This window comes from Myxine glutinosa, chromosome 12 (genome assembly GCF_964187855.1).
Source record: "Myxine glutinosa chromosome 12, kmMyxGlut1.1, whole genome shotgun sequence".
NCBI classification, from domain to species: Eukaryota; Metazoa; Chordata; class Myxini; order Myxiniformes; family Myxinidae; genus Myxine; species Myxine glutinosa.
In genome coordinates, this window is record NC_136272.1 from 25,186,484 (window position 1) to 25,201,838 (window position 15,355).

The following is a 15,355-nucleotide window of genomic DNA, read 5'->3' on the forward strand; positions in this document are numbered from 1 at the left end:
ACTACTCATACGATACACTACAGTTTTAGGAGTTGCGGAAGGCGAGAAGACGAGGCCATTTCGTAGGGTTCAAAGCTCGTTTATTCGTACAGAAATCTCCAGCACACTGATAGCAAACGGAAGTCGTACAGCTTTTATAAAGCCAAAACCCTCTTCGGAGGGCGTGGCTCCAACAACCGCGTGTGCGTCACGTCCACACAACCAAAAGCCCCACAGGCCCGTGCACGTGGATTATGACCAAATAAGGTAACCGCTACATGCAAATAAGGTAACCGCCACATGCGAATAGGTTAACCGCGACATACGAATAAGTTAACCGCGGCATGCGAATAAGGTAACCGCTACATGCTCCCCCCCAGAATGCACGCTCACGGGCATGTACGTAGTTCGCAGGCACGCTCGGCAGTGCCGAGAAGGCTCGAGCAGTGCTCGGCCTCGGTACGCGTGAAAAAACGCCGCCGTGGGGTTGAGCCGACCGAGGGGCTGGTCAAGGCCTCGGGGGAGGCTGCTGAGGTTCCTCGCGGGCCTCCCAAGGTTTCAGAGTAGGAGTAGTAGTTGCGCGAGTTGCGAGCAGCAGTGCGCGCAAAGGTAACGAAGCAGCCGTGCCGCCAACGTCAGTGCGCGCGCAAGAGATGAGCAGCAGTGCCACCCACATCTCGTAACTGCGTTCCTTCGGAGGGTCCAGGAGCAGGCTCGCCCCTCTGGTCATAGAGGAGGAGCCGAGCGCGGTGCGCGAACCACATGGCCGCTCGTCGTTTCCAAAACTCCGGCAGTTCGATCGAAACTGCGCCCGAATCCGTTCGGGAGAAGCCGGGGTCACCGGTTTAGGTGGCTTCCCTGGCCAGGGCACGCTTGCCGTGTTCGTTTGCAGCCCCCGAATCCGTTCGGGGGCCGCCAGGGTCACCAGTTTAGGAGTTGCGGAAGGCGAGAAGACGAGGCCATTTCGTAGGGTTCGAAGCTCGTTTATTCGTACAGAAATCTCCAGCACACTGATAGCAAACAGAAGTCGTACAGCTTTTATAAAGCCAAAACCCTCTTCGAAGGGCGTGGCTCCAACAACCGCGTGTGCGTCACGTCCACACAACCAAAAGCCCCACAGGCCCATGCACGTGGATTATGACCAAATAAGGTAACCACTACATGCAAATAAGGTAACCGCCACATGCGAATAAGTTAACCGTGACATGCGAATAAGTTAACCGCGACATGCGAATAAGGTAACCACTACACTGTATTAATAAACCTGGGCTTAATTTGTCCGAAGATGAGTCATAACGCCTAAGGCCTATACATACAGTATTGTTGGAAGAGCCGTAACGCCGATGCTTTCGATATTTGATGGTCATTTTAAGAATCGGTTTGTTTGTGTTTCACACTGAATGAAAAACGTAAAGGTAGAGCATGGCGATTGTGATATATGACAGGTTCGACGATATGTTCGGCATGAACGGCATGTAAATCAAAATGGCGGTGTGTGGAGAGTCAGCCAGCCTTACGCTGTAATGACATCAGACGTAACCACATCACCCTGTCATGTGACCAGATTCTCAGCTCTGATTGGTATACGTTTGAGGGGAAATACATACATACATACTGACGACCAAACACTGTTCTAGATGGCCTTTCCCAATGGGCTACGCCGTAAAAATCGAGCACATTGCACAATAAGAACACATCAAATAATGTGCAGTAACTGTTAACCATAAACTAAAGCACATTGCACAACATAATAAACACATTGTATAAACTACGAAGTACACTGAAATGCTTTAAGCACTTGCTTTTACATTTGTGACTGGCAGTGGTTTGTCTCTGAAGTAACAACGTAGCAAAAGCAATCTGCACTGTTCAGACACGTTCATCCATTCATATCAATCTCAAAATACGCGACATGGGATTTCCAATTTTTGCCGGAACAAAATCCTAATGTGTTGAGTTACTTTTGATTACAGATTCGAAATCAGCATACGCCAATTAATCCAAGACACATACTTTTACCTCAGTAGCAAATTTGTTGTTGTCCAGTGTTATTAGTCCCCTACCGGTGTACACTGGAGGGGACTATAGGTTTACACTCCGTCCCTCCGTCTGTCAGTCAGTCTGTCCGTCCATCACGCAAAGAACAGTTTTCCGGACTTTTTTTCTAAACTCTTAATGCTAATGATTTCAAACTTGGTACATGGTTTCCTCATGATAAGTTACAGATCAAGTTCGAACTTCACGACGTTTCGATCATTTTTGACAAAGTTATGGCATTTTGAACTTTGGTAATTTCCCCAACAGTTTTCTGGACGACAGACTGCCGGTAGGGGACATGTATTGCAGCGCAATACTCAGAATGCTTGTTTACCTTCCCTCTTTACTGCCCTATTTCCCAATTCATGAATTATCTCCTTTTTGTCTACCCAAGCTGTTCAAAATATCGGCATTTGTACTGTACACTGCAAAATACCTTCAACGTCAGAGGCCTTCAATAAATATTCATGGTTTCTCTTGCCATGACACTGCCACCTTGAAAAACACCATTTGTCCACCCAAAAAGTTCCTTTCACAAGATGTCTCCAAATACAGAATCTCTTTTCCCACATACTATCTTTTTCAAATTGGAAAGCTCTGGTACCTATTCTAATGAAAGCATTAGCCGCGCACTAACTTTTATACATCTAGATTCTAGAATCATACTATTTGTAATTAAGCTTGCGTGTTTGGACGTTTGTATGTGTGTTTGACTTGTATGCGCCCCTAAACCGCTGGATGGAAAGAGTCTAAATTTGATGGTTGTACTTGGAGTGTGTCTGGGAACGTTTCCCAACCCCTCATTTTCCAACTCCGTATTTATACCTCATTTCCAAATACTCCATTTCAAATATCCATCACCCAACCCTCGTTTTCTGACACCAGTACTCAATATCGAAAATAAAGTTGTAGTCGTGGGGGTTTTCGGGGAGAGTTATGCAAAATAAATGTAAATGCGAGTAAATGTACAGTGTATCATGCAGCGCCACCAGGAGGTGGTGGGAGCGGTATTACAAGTGTTACGGAGTCCTCTACAATCTCCTGGTCTCGGTAACCTCCGAACCCCGAGAGGAACCCCGGCAGAAAGATATATATGTTATTCCGTGTCGAAATCAATAGGGAAACCACACCATGAGTTATCCACAACCAAAGAATATATTGAAGAGCACACAGGAATCACGATACAACAATAATAGTAATCAACCCTACAATCAATATCTTAAGATGGTACCACCTTATCTAGTAACTTAACCCCAAACTCACGGCACTCCCAGGAAATGGAACCGAGCCCTCCTCAATGTCTCTATAAACCTCCAAGGCGAAGTTGATTCGCTCCAGCGATCGTTGGAACCATGTCCGATCCAGATCAATTGAGGCATAGGCGGTCGAAGCGACACCGAAGTCACGTGGTCCAACACCCAGCAAACTCGCGGTAGAATGAAAAATCTCCAAAGACACGCGCCGACGTACACGTTTGCCGTTCAATCAGCGAATCGCCGTGTACTCCTCAAACACCGCTTTATTGCACAGCCGTCCCCGTCAAACCACCGGAGGATAAGCCCAGCCGATGCGACAAAAACCTTTTCCGATGAAGGCAGCGCGCGGGTGAAATGGCGGACGGCTCTCACTCGAGCCGGAGCTTCTTGGCAAGGATTCTCCGGAATCTCAATGCCGATACCCGACTACACAGGCTCCACAATACTCCGGCGATATCACCTATCGCACGAACTTCCTTTCAAGGACTCAAAGTCCACTCGCCATGTACGCTCAACCACGCTAGGTACAGAGCTTTTTTAGACCGCGTCGTTTCACTGTCCTCACATCGTCCTCTTTTTCAACGCCTTTTCTTCCGGGTCACGATCCGATTTCCTGTCTCATTTTACGTTAACCTTTTTTAACTTTAGATAGCTGTTCCTGAATACTAAACCTTTTGAGAATAATAATAATAATACATAATATCAGAAACATGTCCAGTGGGTGAAAACCACCCCAGCGGAAGTGACGAATCCGTAACACAAGTCAGCGGTGAGGACTTGCAATTTTGCACTGTACACATTTCATTGTGCAGGTTCCTTACTGAACCCTGCCAGAGTGATGGGGTATTATGCTCCCGTGGGGAGAAAGTGTTTCTAATCTTATATATTGTTGCGGTTTTGGAAAGACCCCGGAAGTTACATTCACCATGTAAAAAAAACCCTGGAATTTCGTTATTCCCATGGTGATTCTGTTTAGTTATCCATCGCCTCGTATCAGGGACAGAGAAATGTGTTGTGATTGTCATTAGAACCTTCCCCATTGTTCTCTTCCGCATTCCCAAACCCCCATTTTCCAACTCCGTATTTATACCTCATTTCCAAACACTCATTTTCAAACACCCATCACCCAACCCTCGTTTTCCGACACCAGTACTCAAAACTCCATTCCCAAACAGCCATCCTCAAACTATAAACTTCTGACGTCAGTACTCGAACCGCCATTCTCAAACACCAAGCCCTAAACCCTCATTTTCTGACACCTGTACTCGAACCGCCATTCTCATGCTTCATTTCCAAACCATATTCTCAAACCATTTCACCTCAACAATTTTTTGACCAAATAATCGCTATACCAGCGTTGCAATTGTTGTAAATCCATCGCCGTTCTGGCATTCCAGTCATCATGGATCAACCAAAGCATTACAAAAGAGCTTCGCCCCCGTGCTCCGAGGAACAAATCTCAGCGGTTGGATTGCAGGGGGTCTCAGCCAATCGGTGTCAGTTGCCAAAAGCGGCTGAGAATTGAGACAGTGCAGAGACAATAAAAAACCCTGACGGAGTAGTTTTCGAGGAGTGCATGTGCAGTTCGAGTGCAGTACAGTCCAGGAGAAGATAGCAGTCCAAGCATAGTTTTTTGTATACTTAGTCGAGGCTCGTATAAGAGGTGCAGAGCCAGACGGCGCTGAGGGCTGAGTTCTGAGTCCAGACCCTGAGGGAGTTCGTGTCCTGAGGGAAGGAGACCTTTTTTTTTTTTTTTTTTTTTTTTTTTGTATACAAGATCGAGGCTCGTGAAAGAACTAACATTAATCACACAGAAAGACAAACAGACACATAAAACAAATAACATCGGGAGCGGTAGACAAGATGGGGAGAGAGGGGGAAGGACACAAACACAACATTTGAGAGCAGGGACCGAGATACATGGAGACATCGAGAGAACTGTGGGAGGGAGAGGGCTTTGGGGGGGAGGCATGGGAAGGGCGGGGGGGTGGGAGAGGTAGAAAACATATGGACACTGCCAGGACTTCCAGGAAAGAAGTTGGAATTTCAAACAAGATGGATCTGGGGTGAATTAGTGGGGGTAGAAAAGATCAAGGTTTTGGATGGGGGAAGATAAGAGATGGTGGTGAACAGCTGTTTTAAAGACCTGGAGGGAGGAGTGTGATTGAAGTGAGTGTGGGAGTTTGTTCCAGAGGCGGGAGAAAAGAGGAATGAAAGAGTGAAGGTGAGCAGAGAGCCGAGATTTCGGCAGTTTAACTATCAGAGGGTGGCTGGCAGATCTTGTGCGACCGGTAGGAATATTTGGGGGACAGAGCACAGAGAGAGCTGGGGGAGCAAGGCCGGAGAGGAGTCGGTAGAAGACAGAAAGACCACCTACCTGCCTGCGGTAAGTGAGTGAAAGGCCCTCAGAGATAGCTTCATCGCGGGAGATTCCAATGATTCTGAAAGCTTTGGATTCAACAGCGTGAAGCCGAGCCAGGTGTGAGGCACCAGCCCATAGGGAAGAACAGTACTCCATTGAGCTGCGGATGAAAGCCTTGTATGTGGTGAGGAGCTCAGGTGTGCCTAGGAAGGACTTCGCACGACGGAGGATGCCCAGTCGGCGACTGGCTTTGGAGGCCAGCTTGGAAATGTGGTTTTCCCAAGAAAGATCATGGCAGATAGTGAGACCCAAAAGCTTGAGCGACAGAACTTCTTGGAGAGGATTGTTGAGAAAGTAGATGGGAGGGTTGTCCAGTCGATCTTTTCAGAGAAACATAGTAAGAGTGTGAGATTTGTCAGGATTGAAAGACATGTTCCACTTGTTTGACCAGTCTGTGATTTTGTCCAGGTCTTCAGAGAGTGAGGAGGCTGCAGACTGCCGATCTGAGGGAAGAGGAATGGAGCGGCAGACAGTGGAGTCATCAGCAAAGAGATAGAGAGGATTTTCCAGAGAGTCGGAGAGATCATTGATAAAGACCAGAAAAAGCACAGGGCCCAGCACACTGCCTTGGGGAACTCCAGCCTGAACAGGAAGGGGAGATGAGAGAAATCCATTCAGGGCCACACGTTGACTACGACCAGAGATGAAGTCCGCAAGCCATGCATGGAGATTTCCATGGATACCATAGGAGGAGAGTTTGGTGATCAGAGCTGGGTGCCAGACTGTATTCGAAGGCACGTGATATGTCAAGGGAGACAGCTCTGATTTCCTGTTTGGCATTGAGGACCTCCATCCATTGTTGAGACAGCAGAAGCAGCATGTCCAGAGTAGAGTGACCTGGTCTGAAACCAAATTGATGATCAGAGATCAAGCCATTGGAGAAGAGGAAAGATTTCATATCCGAAGCAATGATGGATTCCATGACTTTGCTGATAATTGGGAGCAGGCTGATTGGTCTGTAGTTGCAAGGATCTGTTTTTGCACCTTTTTTGTGTAAAGCGGTAATGTTTGCTGATTTCCAGGATGCTGGCAGATGACCTTGAGCAAAAGATAGGGTGAAAAGAACAGAGAGAGGGTGAGATAGAGCGGCAGAGCAGGATTTTAGGACCCGTGGGCTGATGCCGTCTGGTCCAGTTGCAGAATCAGAGTCGAGGTTTGACAAAAACTCCTCCACCTTGTCAGGAGAGAAGGACACAGAGTCCAGGAGCAGTTGGGTTCGACTGGGAAAGGTGGGAACAGAGAGAGATGGGTTTGGGACTAAGGATTTTGAGGCAAACACAGAGTTGAGGCATTCGGCTTTGTCACGTGCGATGTCAACTGTGTGGCCATTTGAGGTAAGGAAGGGGATGGAGGGGGAACAAACACCAGAAACGGATTTGACCAGACGCCACCAGGATTTGGAGGAAGGAGACAGGTTTGAGAGTTCATTCTTGAGTGAGGAGAGATAGTGCTTCCTGGCACTCCTGAGGGTAGACACACACTTGTTCCGAGCTTGGTGGAAGGAACTGAGATTGCCTTCAGTTGGATTAGCCTTCCAAAGATTAGACTTGGCCAGGTTTACCAGGCTTCTGGAGCCCCAGGCGAAACAAGAAAGCGCCAAGCAGAAAGTGAGGCGCTCCTGGCGGAATGGAAAGCGCCAAGCAGAAAGCAGGGCGCTTCCCTGTGGGACGAGCAGGTTTCCACTTTCCCTGTGGAAAGTGCCAAGTGGGACGGGCGCTGACCAAGCAACGGTATAACTGATTCTCTCATATGTCTTCACACACACACACACACACACACACACACACACACACACACACACACACACACACACACACACACACACCTTAGCATCTACCATCACATACACCCTATTGGCTCACACTGTTGTGGAGCATCAACACACACACACACACACACACACACACACACACACACACACACACACACACACACACACACACCTTAGCATCTACCATCACATACACCCTATTGGCTCACACTGTTGTGGAGCATCAACATGAGTCCCAACATTTTTTTCAGAGTTAGCACTACACGATATCACACCACATCTCTCATCTGTACCTCTCACTCACCTTCATCTACACCTCGTTGGGACCAACTTGGGCAAGACTGGTCATATATGGGTGAGAAAGAGGTCGCCAACATGTCCCGACTACTTCTTCCTCGTTCTGTCCACTTTTATATGTACTTTCCCCAGAAGTATGAGGCACCTATGTCTTGCTAGTGATAATGGGTTATTTTGAGTGCTAGGGACTAAGACTTCTTGTTGTATGACACTGCATTGCTGCCTTTTGTTGGTGGTGGTTTGTATGCAGCCTGCAGCTGCTTGGCTGCATCATTTTCAGTCAGTGCTGCTGATGATATGCCCCCTGTTACCAGGAAGCTGGTACTCATTTTGCTGACCTTAGAGAATGACAGGCTGAGTCCAACAGCACGGGCAGAAAAGGGTGAATTCCCCAACGGTCAGCAGTGTTCGTAGTGGCGTATTCCTTCCGTGTGCAGGAGGTGCTGATATTTCATAAAGAAAAGCTCCTTATCGTCCCTCCCACTCTGTTGTGTCTGCGACCCTACTGTTCTCCTTATATGGCTTTGTGAAATCAGTCCAGCTTTCTGTCTCCTTTTACTCCTCTTATCATGGTCTGCCCTGGGGTTTAGGTGCATGAAATTACTAAATTACTAAAAATTTTATTTACTTTAATTTTTTTAATTTTTTTTTTTTTTAATTTAAATTTAAATTTAATTTACTTTTAATTTAATTTAATTTAATTAAAATTACTAAAAACATGAAACAGTCATGCATCCCAGCGATCCGTGCCGGGCCATGGTATCTGGTGTTCGTGTAGCACAGGCATGATGGGCCAAATGGCATCCTCATGCACCAAAGTTCCTTGTATATCCTTGTAACCCTGGTTGCAGCTGGGATGATCAATTAAGTGAGAGCTGATTGAATGTTCTCTCAATTTATGCACGAGAGATGTAAATGGGCTTTTAGTAATTAAATGTTAATTACTATTGGCATTGCACATGGTACAAGTTTGGCAGACTCGGTGATGCATGTTTATCTACGCCGTTGCTGACGATTCGCCGATAAGCGCTTAAACCAGTATGATGGCCGATGGGGTCGTGTAGCTTTGGGGTTCTCATGCATGTGCTACTTGTAAATGCCTGCAGCTGTGGAGGAAATCTGGGTGAGTTTGAAAATAGCAAAGGATTGACCTTAGGTAAGCTTTTACCCAGCCTTCTCTGACTAAATCTGACTCTGATTAAGTCTCTGGTTTCTCTGACTAGAATGGCGGAGTGGTGATTTAATTTTACAACGTGTGATTGATTAGGTGAGATGCACGGTGATAATTATGTTCATCATAGCTGCAGCTGGGTGATTGAGTGGGTGAGACAGAATTGGTCCCAATTACGGTTAAGAGACAAGAGACATGATTAGGCTTTAGTATACATACATACATACACACACACATACCACATACACACATACATACAAGAAACAATTCAACGATGAAGCTAATCATGTGCTTTGTTGTTAAGATCTTCCATTATAAAATAAAATAACCACCTTTAGAGGCCATTTTTAAGGCCTTTAGAGGCCTTTAGAGGCTTGTAAACTTATTGCTTGCTAGATTTGTGTCATTTCACAGTTTAATTGCTCTGAAAGGTCTATCTTATTTAATTTAAGCTAAAAGGTTGAATATTATGATGGAAAAAATATTAAGAATTTTGTGTGACTAAATCAAAAGGTTTGCATCTCTAGAAACCAGCCGACAATAACTTATTGATTTTACTTTAATTTCGATATTCGAAACCAGTCGATACATATTACATATTGACATGTGCAGAGAACAATTTAATACTCATTAATTAATTTATTGTTAAATACACATACACTTTAATAAAAGGACACATTTATTGGACACACTTCAACAAACTTCACTTACTAAACAAGTTTTTGTATTTTAGTTAAAAAAAATACCTTTTCTTGGCTTTTGAAATTTTTCAGCTTTTCACAATAAGTGCTCTAATGGAAAAGAAAAAATAAGAAATATCATTAAACAAAACTGATGAGAGACAAATTGTTTGAAGTTGCACAATGTCTAAGTCCGTTTGAAAGATACAGCTGTTGAAAAAAAATAGATCGGTGCAATCTGAAGCATCTTCTGAAATGAAGAAATTTTAACATATACTGTATTTAATGAAACATTACCCGCAGGGCATCCAGGATGTCAGGAGCATTCATCAGAGCTGGCAATGATGCAAGCATTGGACTCGCAATCAGTTCTGTTGTAAAACACAACAGGACATGAAAATGATCTTGGACACACAGCATTTTACTGACACATTGTGTGCGATGTGCTGAACGCTCACTCACCAGCATTTTGTGCATTGGATCGTTCTTTGATGAGCACGTCCCCAAGGACTTGCCTGAACATGATGATCACTTGCACGTAGCAGCTGCAGCTCAACAATGTTTCTGGAAGAAAACTGTTAACCCAAGGAGATTACAGAAACCCCTCATGCATAGATCAAGAAATCAAGATTTATACCTGCAAATAGTAGTAAACACAAACTGTTGTAGCATGCCAGCACCCATGCATCATTCTCAACATTTATTTGTGTTGCCAACATTGAGGTGTCATGGTGACATTTGTCATTAACAAATGTGAAAGTATATTCTTATCAAAGGTTGAGAGTGAAATTAAAATGTGTAATATATAGATAATGTGAGTAATACAGTTGATTTTTCATGAAGATGTACGAGTACATCAAATGCGCAGACAGGATACCCTAGATGTACAGTCACGTGAAAAAGTAAGCACACCCCATGTAAAGTTTTGACTTTTTCAACATATTTCAACATACAGCTATTTTTTTATTTATTTTTTTTTTTTTCTATACTGAATCGAGGCTCGTGAAAGAGCTGACAACCGCGAGGGAAAGACAAAGACAGCACAGGGGAACCATGAGGGAAAGACAAAGACAGCACGTGTTTGTTAGGCAGCATCATTTCAACAATATTGAAAGATAAAGGTGATGTAATATAACAAATATCATGAAACATTTACATTTTGTAGTCCATTGTATAATTTAAATAAACAGAAATGCAAATTTCGCATGTGGAAAAAGTAAGTACACCCTTGGCTCTAATAGGTGGTATTGCCCCCTTTGGCAGAAACAAACTCAAGTAGGCGTTTCTTATAACTGTCCACCAGTCTCTGACATCGACTGGGAGAAATTTTTGCCCACTCCTCCATGCAGAATTATTTCAGCTGTGCGATGTTTGAGGGGTTTCTTGCATGCACAGCTCGTTTCAAATCCCCCCACAACATCTCGATGGGATTTAGATCCGGGCTTTGACTTGGCCATTCCAGAACCCTCCATTTCTTTCTTTTCAGCCATTCCTTGGTGGATTTACTGGTATGTTTAGGGTCATTGTCATGTTGCAAGGTCCACCTTCGGTTGAGCTTCAACTTTCCGACAGATGGCCTCACATTATCCTCAAGCACCCTCTGGTACAATGAAGAATTCATAGTGGATTCTATGATGGTGAGCTGCCCAGGCCCAGACGCAGCAAAGCTGCCCCAAACCATAATATTTCCACCACCATGCTTTACAGTTGGTATCAGGTTCTTGTGGTCAAATGCTGTCTTTGGTTTTCGCCAAACATGTCTTCTGGTACTGTGGCCAAATAGCTCTACCTTTGACTCATCTGTCCAGAGCACATTGTTCCAGAAGTGCTGGTCTTTGCCTAGGTGTTCATTGGCAAACTTTAGTCTTGCCCTGATGTTCTTTCTGGACAGAAAAGGTTTCCTCCTGGCACACCTCCCATGTAGATCAAATTTGTGCAGCCTCTTTCTAATGGTAGACTCGTGCACTTTGACATCAACAGTGGCAAGAGCTACCTGTAGGTCCCGTGATGACATTCTGGGGGTTCTAAGAGACTTCTTTCAACATCTTGCGGTCTGCTCTCGGGCTGAACTTGCTGTGGCGGCCTGCCCTGAACAAGTTGGCAGTTGTTTGGAATCTTCTCCACTTGTAGATGATCTTCCTGACAGTCGAATGATTGATTTCAAATTGTTTGGAGATCTTTTTAAATCCCTTCCCAGACTCGTAGGCATCTATAACCTTCTTTCTGAAGGCCTCAGAGAGCTCTTTTGATCTTGGCATGATGACGCCGCATACTTCAACAACGAAGAGCAAACCAAACTAAATGTCTGAGGTTTAAATAAGACAGGTTCCTCCAAGATCCTCTCTAACGATGTTCTAATCATTTGCATTTGAGCTGGTGCACCTGATTCTAATTTTAGGTATTTGAAGTAGTGATAAATGTTGGGGTGTACTTACTTTTTCCACATGCGAAATTTGCGTTTATGTTTATTTAAATTATACAAAGGACTACAAAATGTAAATGTTTCATGATATTTGTTACATTATACCACCTTTATCTATCAATATTGTTGAAATGAAGATCAAATAGCTGTATGTTGAAATATGTTGAAAAAGTCAAAACTTTACATGGGGTGTACTTACTTTTTCACGTGACTGTACGCACACTCGCTTCTAAGATGTCTAGCCTGGGTTTGAATCCCAACCCGACTAATAACTGTCATCTTAGTGTTTCACAGACAAGGTGATTCATCAAGTCATCAATATGTTCTACCCCTGTTAACCATTCCCCCCCCCCCCACCCCCCCTAAGCCCACCTCATTCCAGATTTCCAGCTTTTCCTTCCTGTATCCATATTGTCCACCCCATGCATCCTCTCCTACCCCATCCATCCTCCCCACATCCATTATTTGTACAAGTCTCCTTTTATTTGTCCTCCAGCCCTGCTATTGGTGCTTCCCGCTCTTTCTACTGTTCCTTTTGTTCTGTTACATCCTGATCCGTTCAGTGTTCTAGCTCTTCCACGAGCCTCGACCAAGTATACAAAAAAGAAGAAGATCCTTTTTCACATGTTCCAATTCATTTTACATCTTCACTGAGACCGACAGATAGACATGTAATATGCTTGTGGAGTGAAAAATGCTGTCTTTTGATTAAATCCATCGGCAAAACGACGGGGAGGCACGTCATTTTTATTTCAAATTTTTACGCTACCCCTTTGGACACTTCCCCTGGGGGAGATTCTCTCGAGCAAGAGCCTTCACACATCTACATGGTAAAAAACAAAACAAAACAAAAAATCAAATGGGTTCACTCTCGATATATGAAATACAAAGGCAATTAAAAAATTGTCTCAACTTACTTCATGCTTTCCTTCATCACTTTCGATGACAATTTCATTTTCAACAAAAGTTTTGATTCTTTGTTCGAGGACAGCATCTGAGATATTACATTGCCCTTTGCTGTGGGAGGAAGAAAAACGTTTTGTTTTCAGGAAATTAAGGCTGCAAAATTTGATTTTGGTCAAACATTTTAAAATCAAACGCATAAAGGAACTGAAAAAACAGATACTTTCACCATTTATTTCAATTTATCAGTCATGATACGACCAAGGTCCACAGCTTGCAGTTAAAGAAGAAGAAGAAGACGACGAAATAAATAGATTGCCCGTTTGTGTTTGCATTTATAGTGGAGTGGAAGTCACATCACTAGTGTTTCTACACTAAATATAAAATAATGATTACTTTATAACCTGACTTGTAAAAGTATAAAAATTAAATAATAGCAACTAGAACGGCAACTTGGTCGAGCGCATACCTCCACCAGGCTGAATAGTTTACGTTTTGTATCCCACTAAAAGGCCGGATCTGAACCAAAATCGAATCGGCTTGTTTTTGTCACCTACCCAACTCATCTACCTACTTTTGGCATAATCCGTCCACAACTTTTTGAGATATCGTGCTATATATCGGTTTTGGCACCATTTATTAATGGTGAAGAATCACTTTAAAATGATCGTTTCCGGATCCGGATTTTCACCAAAATCGAATCAGTTCGTCCATGTCACACACTCAATCTGCCCACCAAATTTCCTCCGAATCAATCCACAACTTTTTAAAATATCGTTCTCACAAGCGGACAGACAGGGGTGAAAACATAACCTCCACCCACCTTCGGCGACGGAGGTAATTATTCATTTTTAAGGTTAAAACTCTTTTCTATCTCCTCATTTATGGCATAATGCCACAAACCCTCTCTTCCCTCCATCTACCCACAGCCCCTCCTACCCCAAACCCTCAAGTCATATGCATTTTTTCAGGAACACACACTTGGTTTCCCAATCTAAGCTGGATACTCACATGTATTCAACCTTGTATTCTCTTAGCCTGGTGTTGGCTTAGCGGTTAGGGTGCCGGCTTGGGATCCTAGGATCCTGGGTTCGAATCCCGGTCGATCGCTAAATTAACACCAGGGGGGTTGACTCAGCCTGTCATCCTTCCGAGGTCGGCAAATTGAGTACCAGCTTGCTGGGATGAATGATCCCGGTGTGCACCCCGGCTTAGAATAGGTACACCGTATCCCTGCGCATCGTAAGAGGCGACTAAGGGTTGGCATCAGGAAGGGCATCCGGCCATAAAAACATTGCCTCAAACAGGGAACCATGATTGTCATGGGGCCCGCAAGGCTAACCCCTGCTCTAGTGGGGAAAATGGCCTTAAAACGATCATTCATTCATTCATTCATTCATTCTCTCATTCTCTCATCTGTGGAACAGATACAACAGTGTCTATTGCCTCGTGCTATCCCTACCAGTTTTTTGAGAATCTGTCCTCAATCACATCATACTTTCCCCCACACACATCCCTGATCTTTAGACCGCAGTGTAATGTACTAGACTGGCTGCCATCCTTTTGAAGCAAAGACAGCTGTTCAAAGGAACACCTGAGCACATGAAGTTGTTTATAGTTTAGAAACTTCAGCCCACGCTCTAATATAGCAAACAGTGAGATCTGCTGTCAAGGAACGTCCAAGAAAACCAGACCATTCTTACTACCCATTCCAAAACCAAAACCATGCTGTGAATAGTCATGAGGATCGAACGCACACCAGTGAGTGTAATACACCAAGGCTTTACCCACTTAGTCACTGTATACATCAGGATTTCCCTCCTGAGCCATGACGTCACCAATAAGGCCGAGGGCCAGGAGTTGGGCATCCAGCAGCAAGCCGTCAGAGATGGGGGCTCCCCTTGGCCGTCTTGCCCCGACATCCTCTTTAAGTTCTTTTTATGAATGGCAACTGGGACTTGTCGTTTCGTCTGCATTCTCTGTTATTTAAAAAAGGTTGCCAACCACTTGGAACCCTTACTACTCTGTGGGTGTAATAACTGGCGTCACACCAGCTGATTGAGTACCAGTTCACTGGTAATTCCCTGGTTGTCGTAAAAGGCGACAAAAAGGGTTGGCGGCAGGAAGGGCATCCGGCCGTAAAACATTGCTTCAAAAAGGGGACCGAAAAGAAACAACAACAACCACGGTCCCCGAAAAAGGCCAACCCCCGCTTGCGGGGAAAAAATGGCCTCTAAAGGTGTTTTTTTTTTTTTTTTTTTACACCAGCTGACCAGAGCTAAAATCGAACCCTGCATATTAATAATAATAGTTAAACATAACATATACAGTACAATTAATTCAGTGACGATATGATAAATAATAACAATAATGATGACATTGTAGGCCAGGTTATACAACACATGATCATATGTTTC

The 15,355-nt window shown here is 44.3% G+C and overlaps 1 protein-coding gene across 2 annotated transcripts in view; it reads right to left on the reverse strand.

Annotated features, from left to right (window-relative positions):
- Positions 1-15,355, reverse strand: part of NPHP1 (nephrocystin 1) — an 89,904-nt gene that overhangs the window by 33,062 nt on the left and 41,487 nt on the right. For both annotated transcript variants that reach the window (XM_068133013.2, XM_068133011.2), the window contains exons 16-19: positions 12,953-13,052; positions 10,076-10,188; positions 9,911-9,984; positions 9,680-9,724 (exon numbers count right to left, since the gene is read on the reverse strand). In XM_068133013.2, coding sequence (XP_067989114.2) covers positions 9,680-9,724; positions 9,911-9,984; positions 10,076-10,188; positions 12,953-13,052 — 332 coding nt within the window. The remainder of the gene's footprint in view (positions 1-9,679; positions 9,725-9,910; positions 9,985-10,075; positions 10,189-12,952; positions 13,053-15,355) is intronic.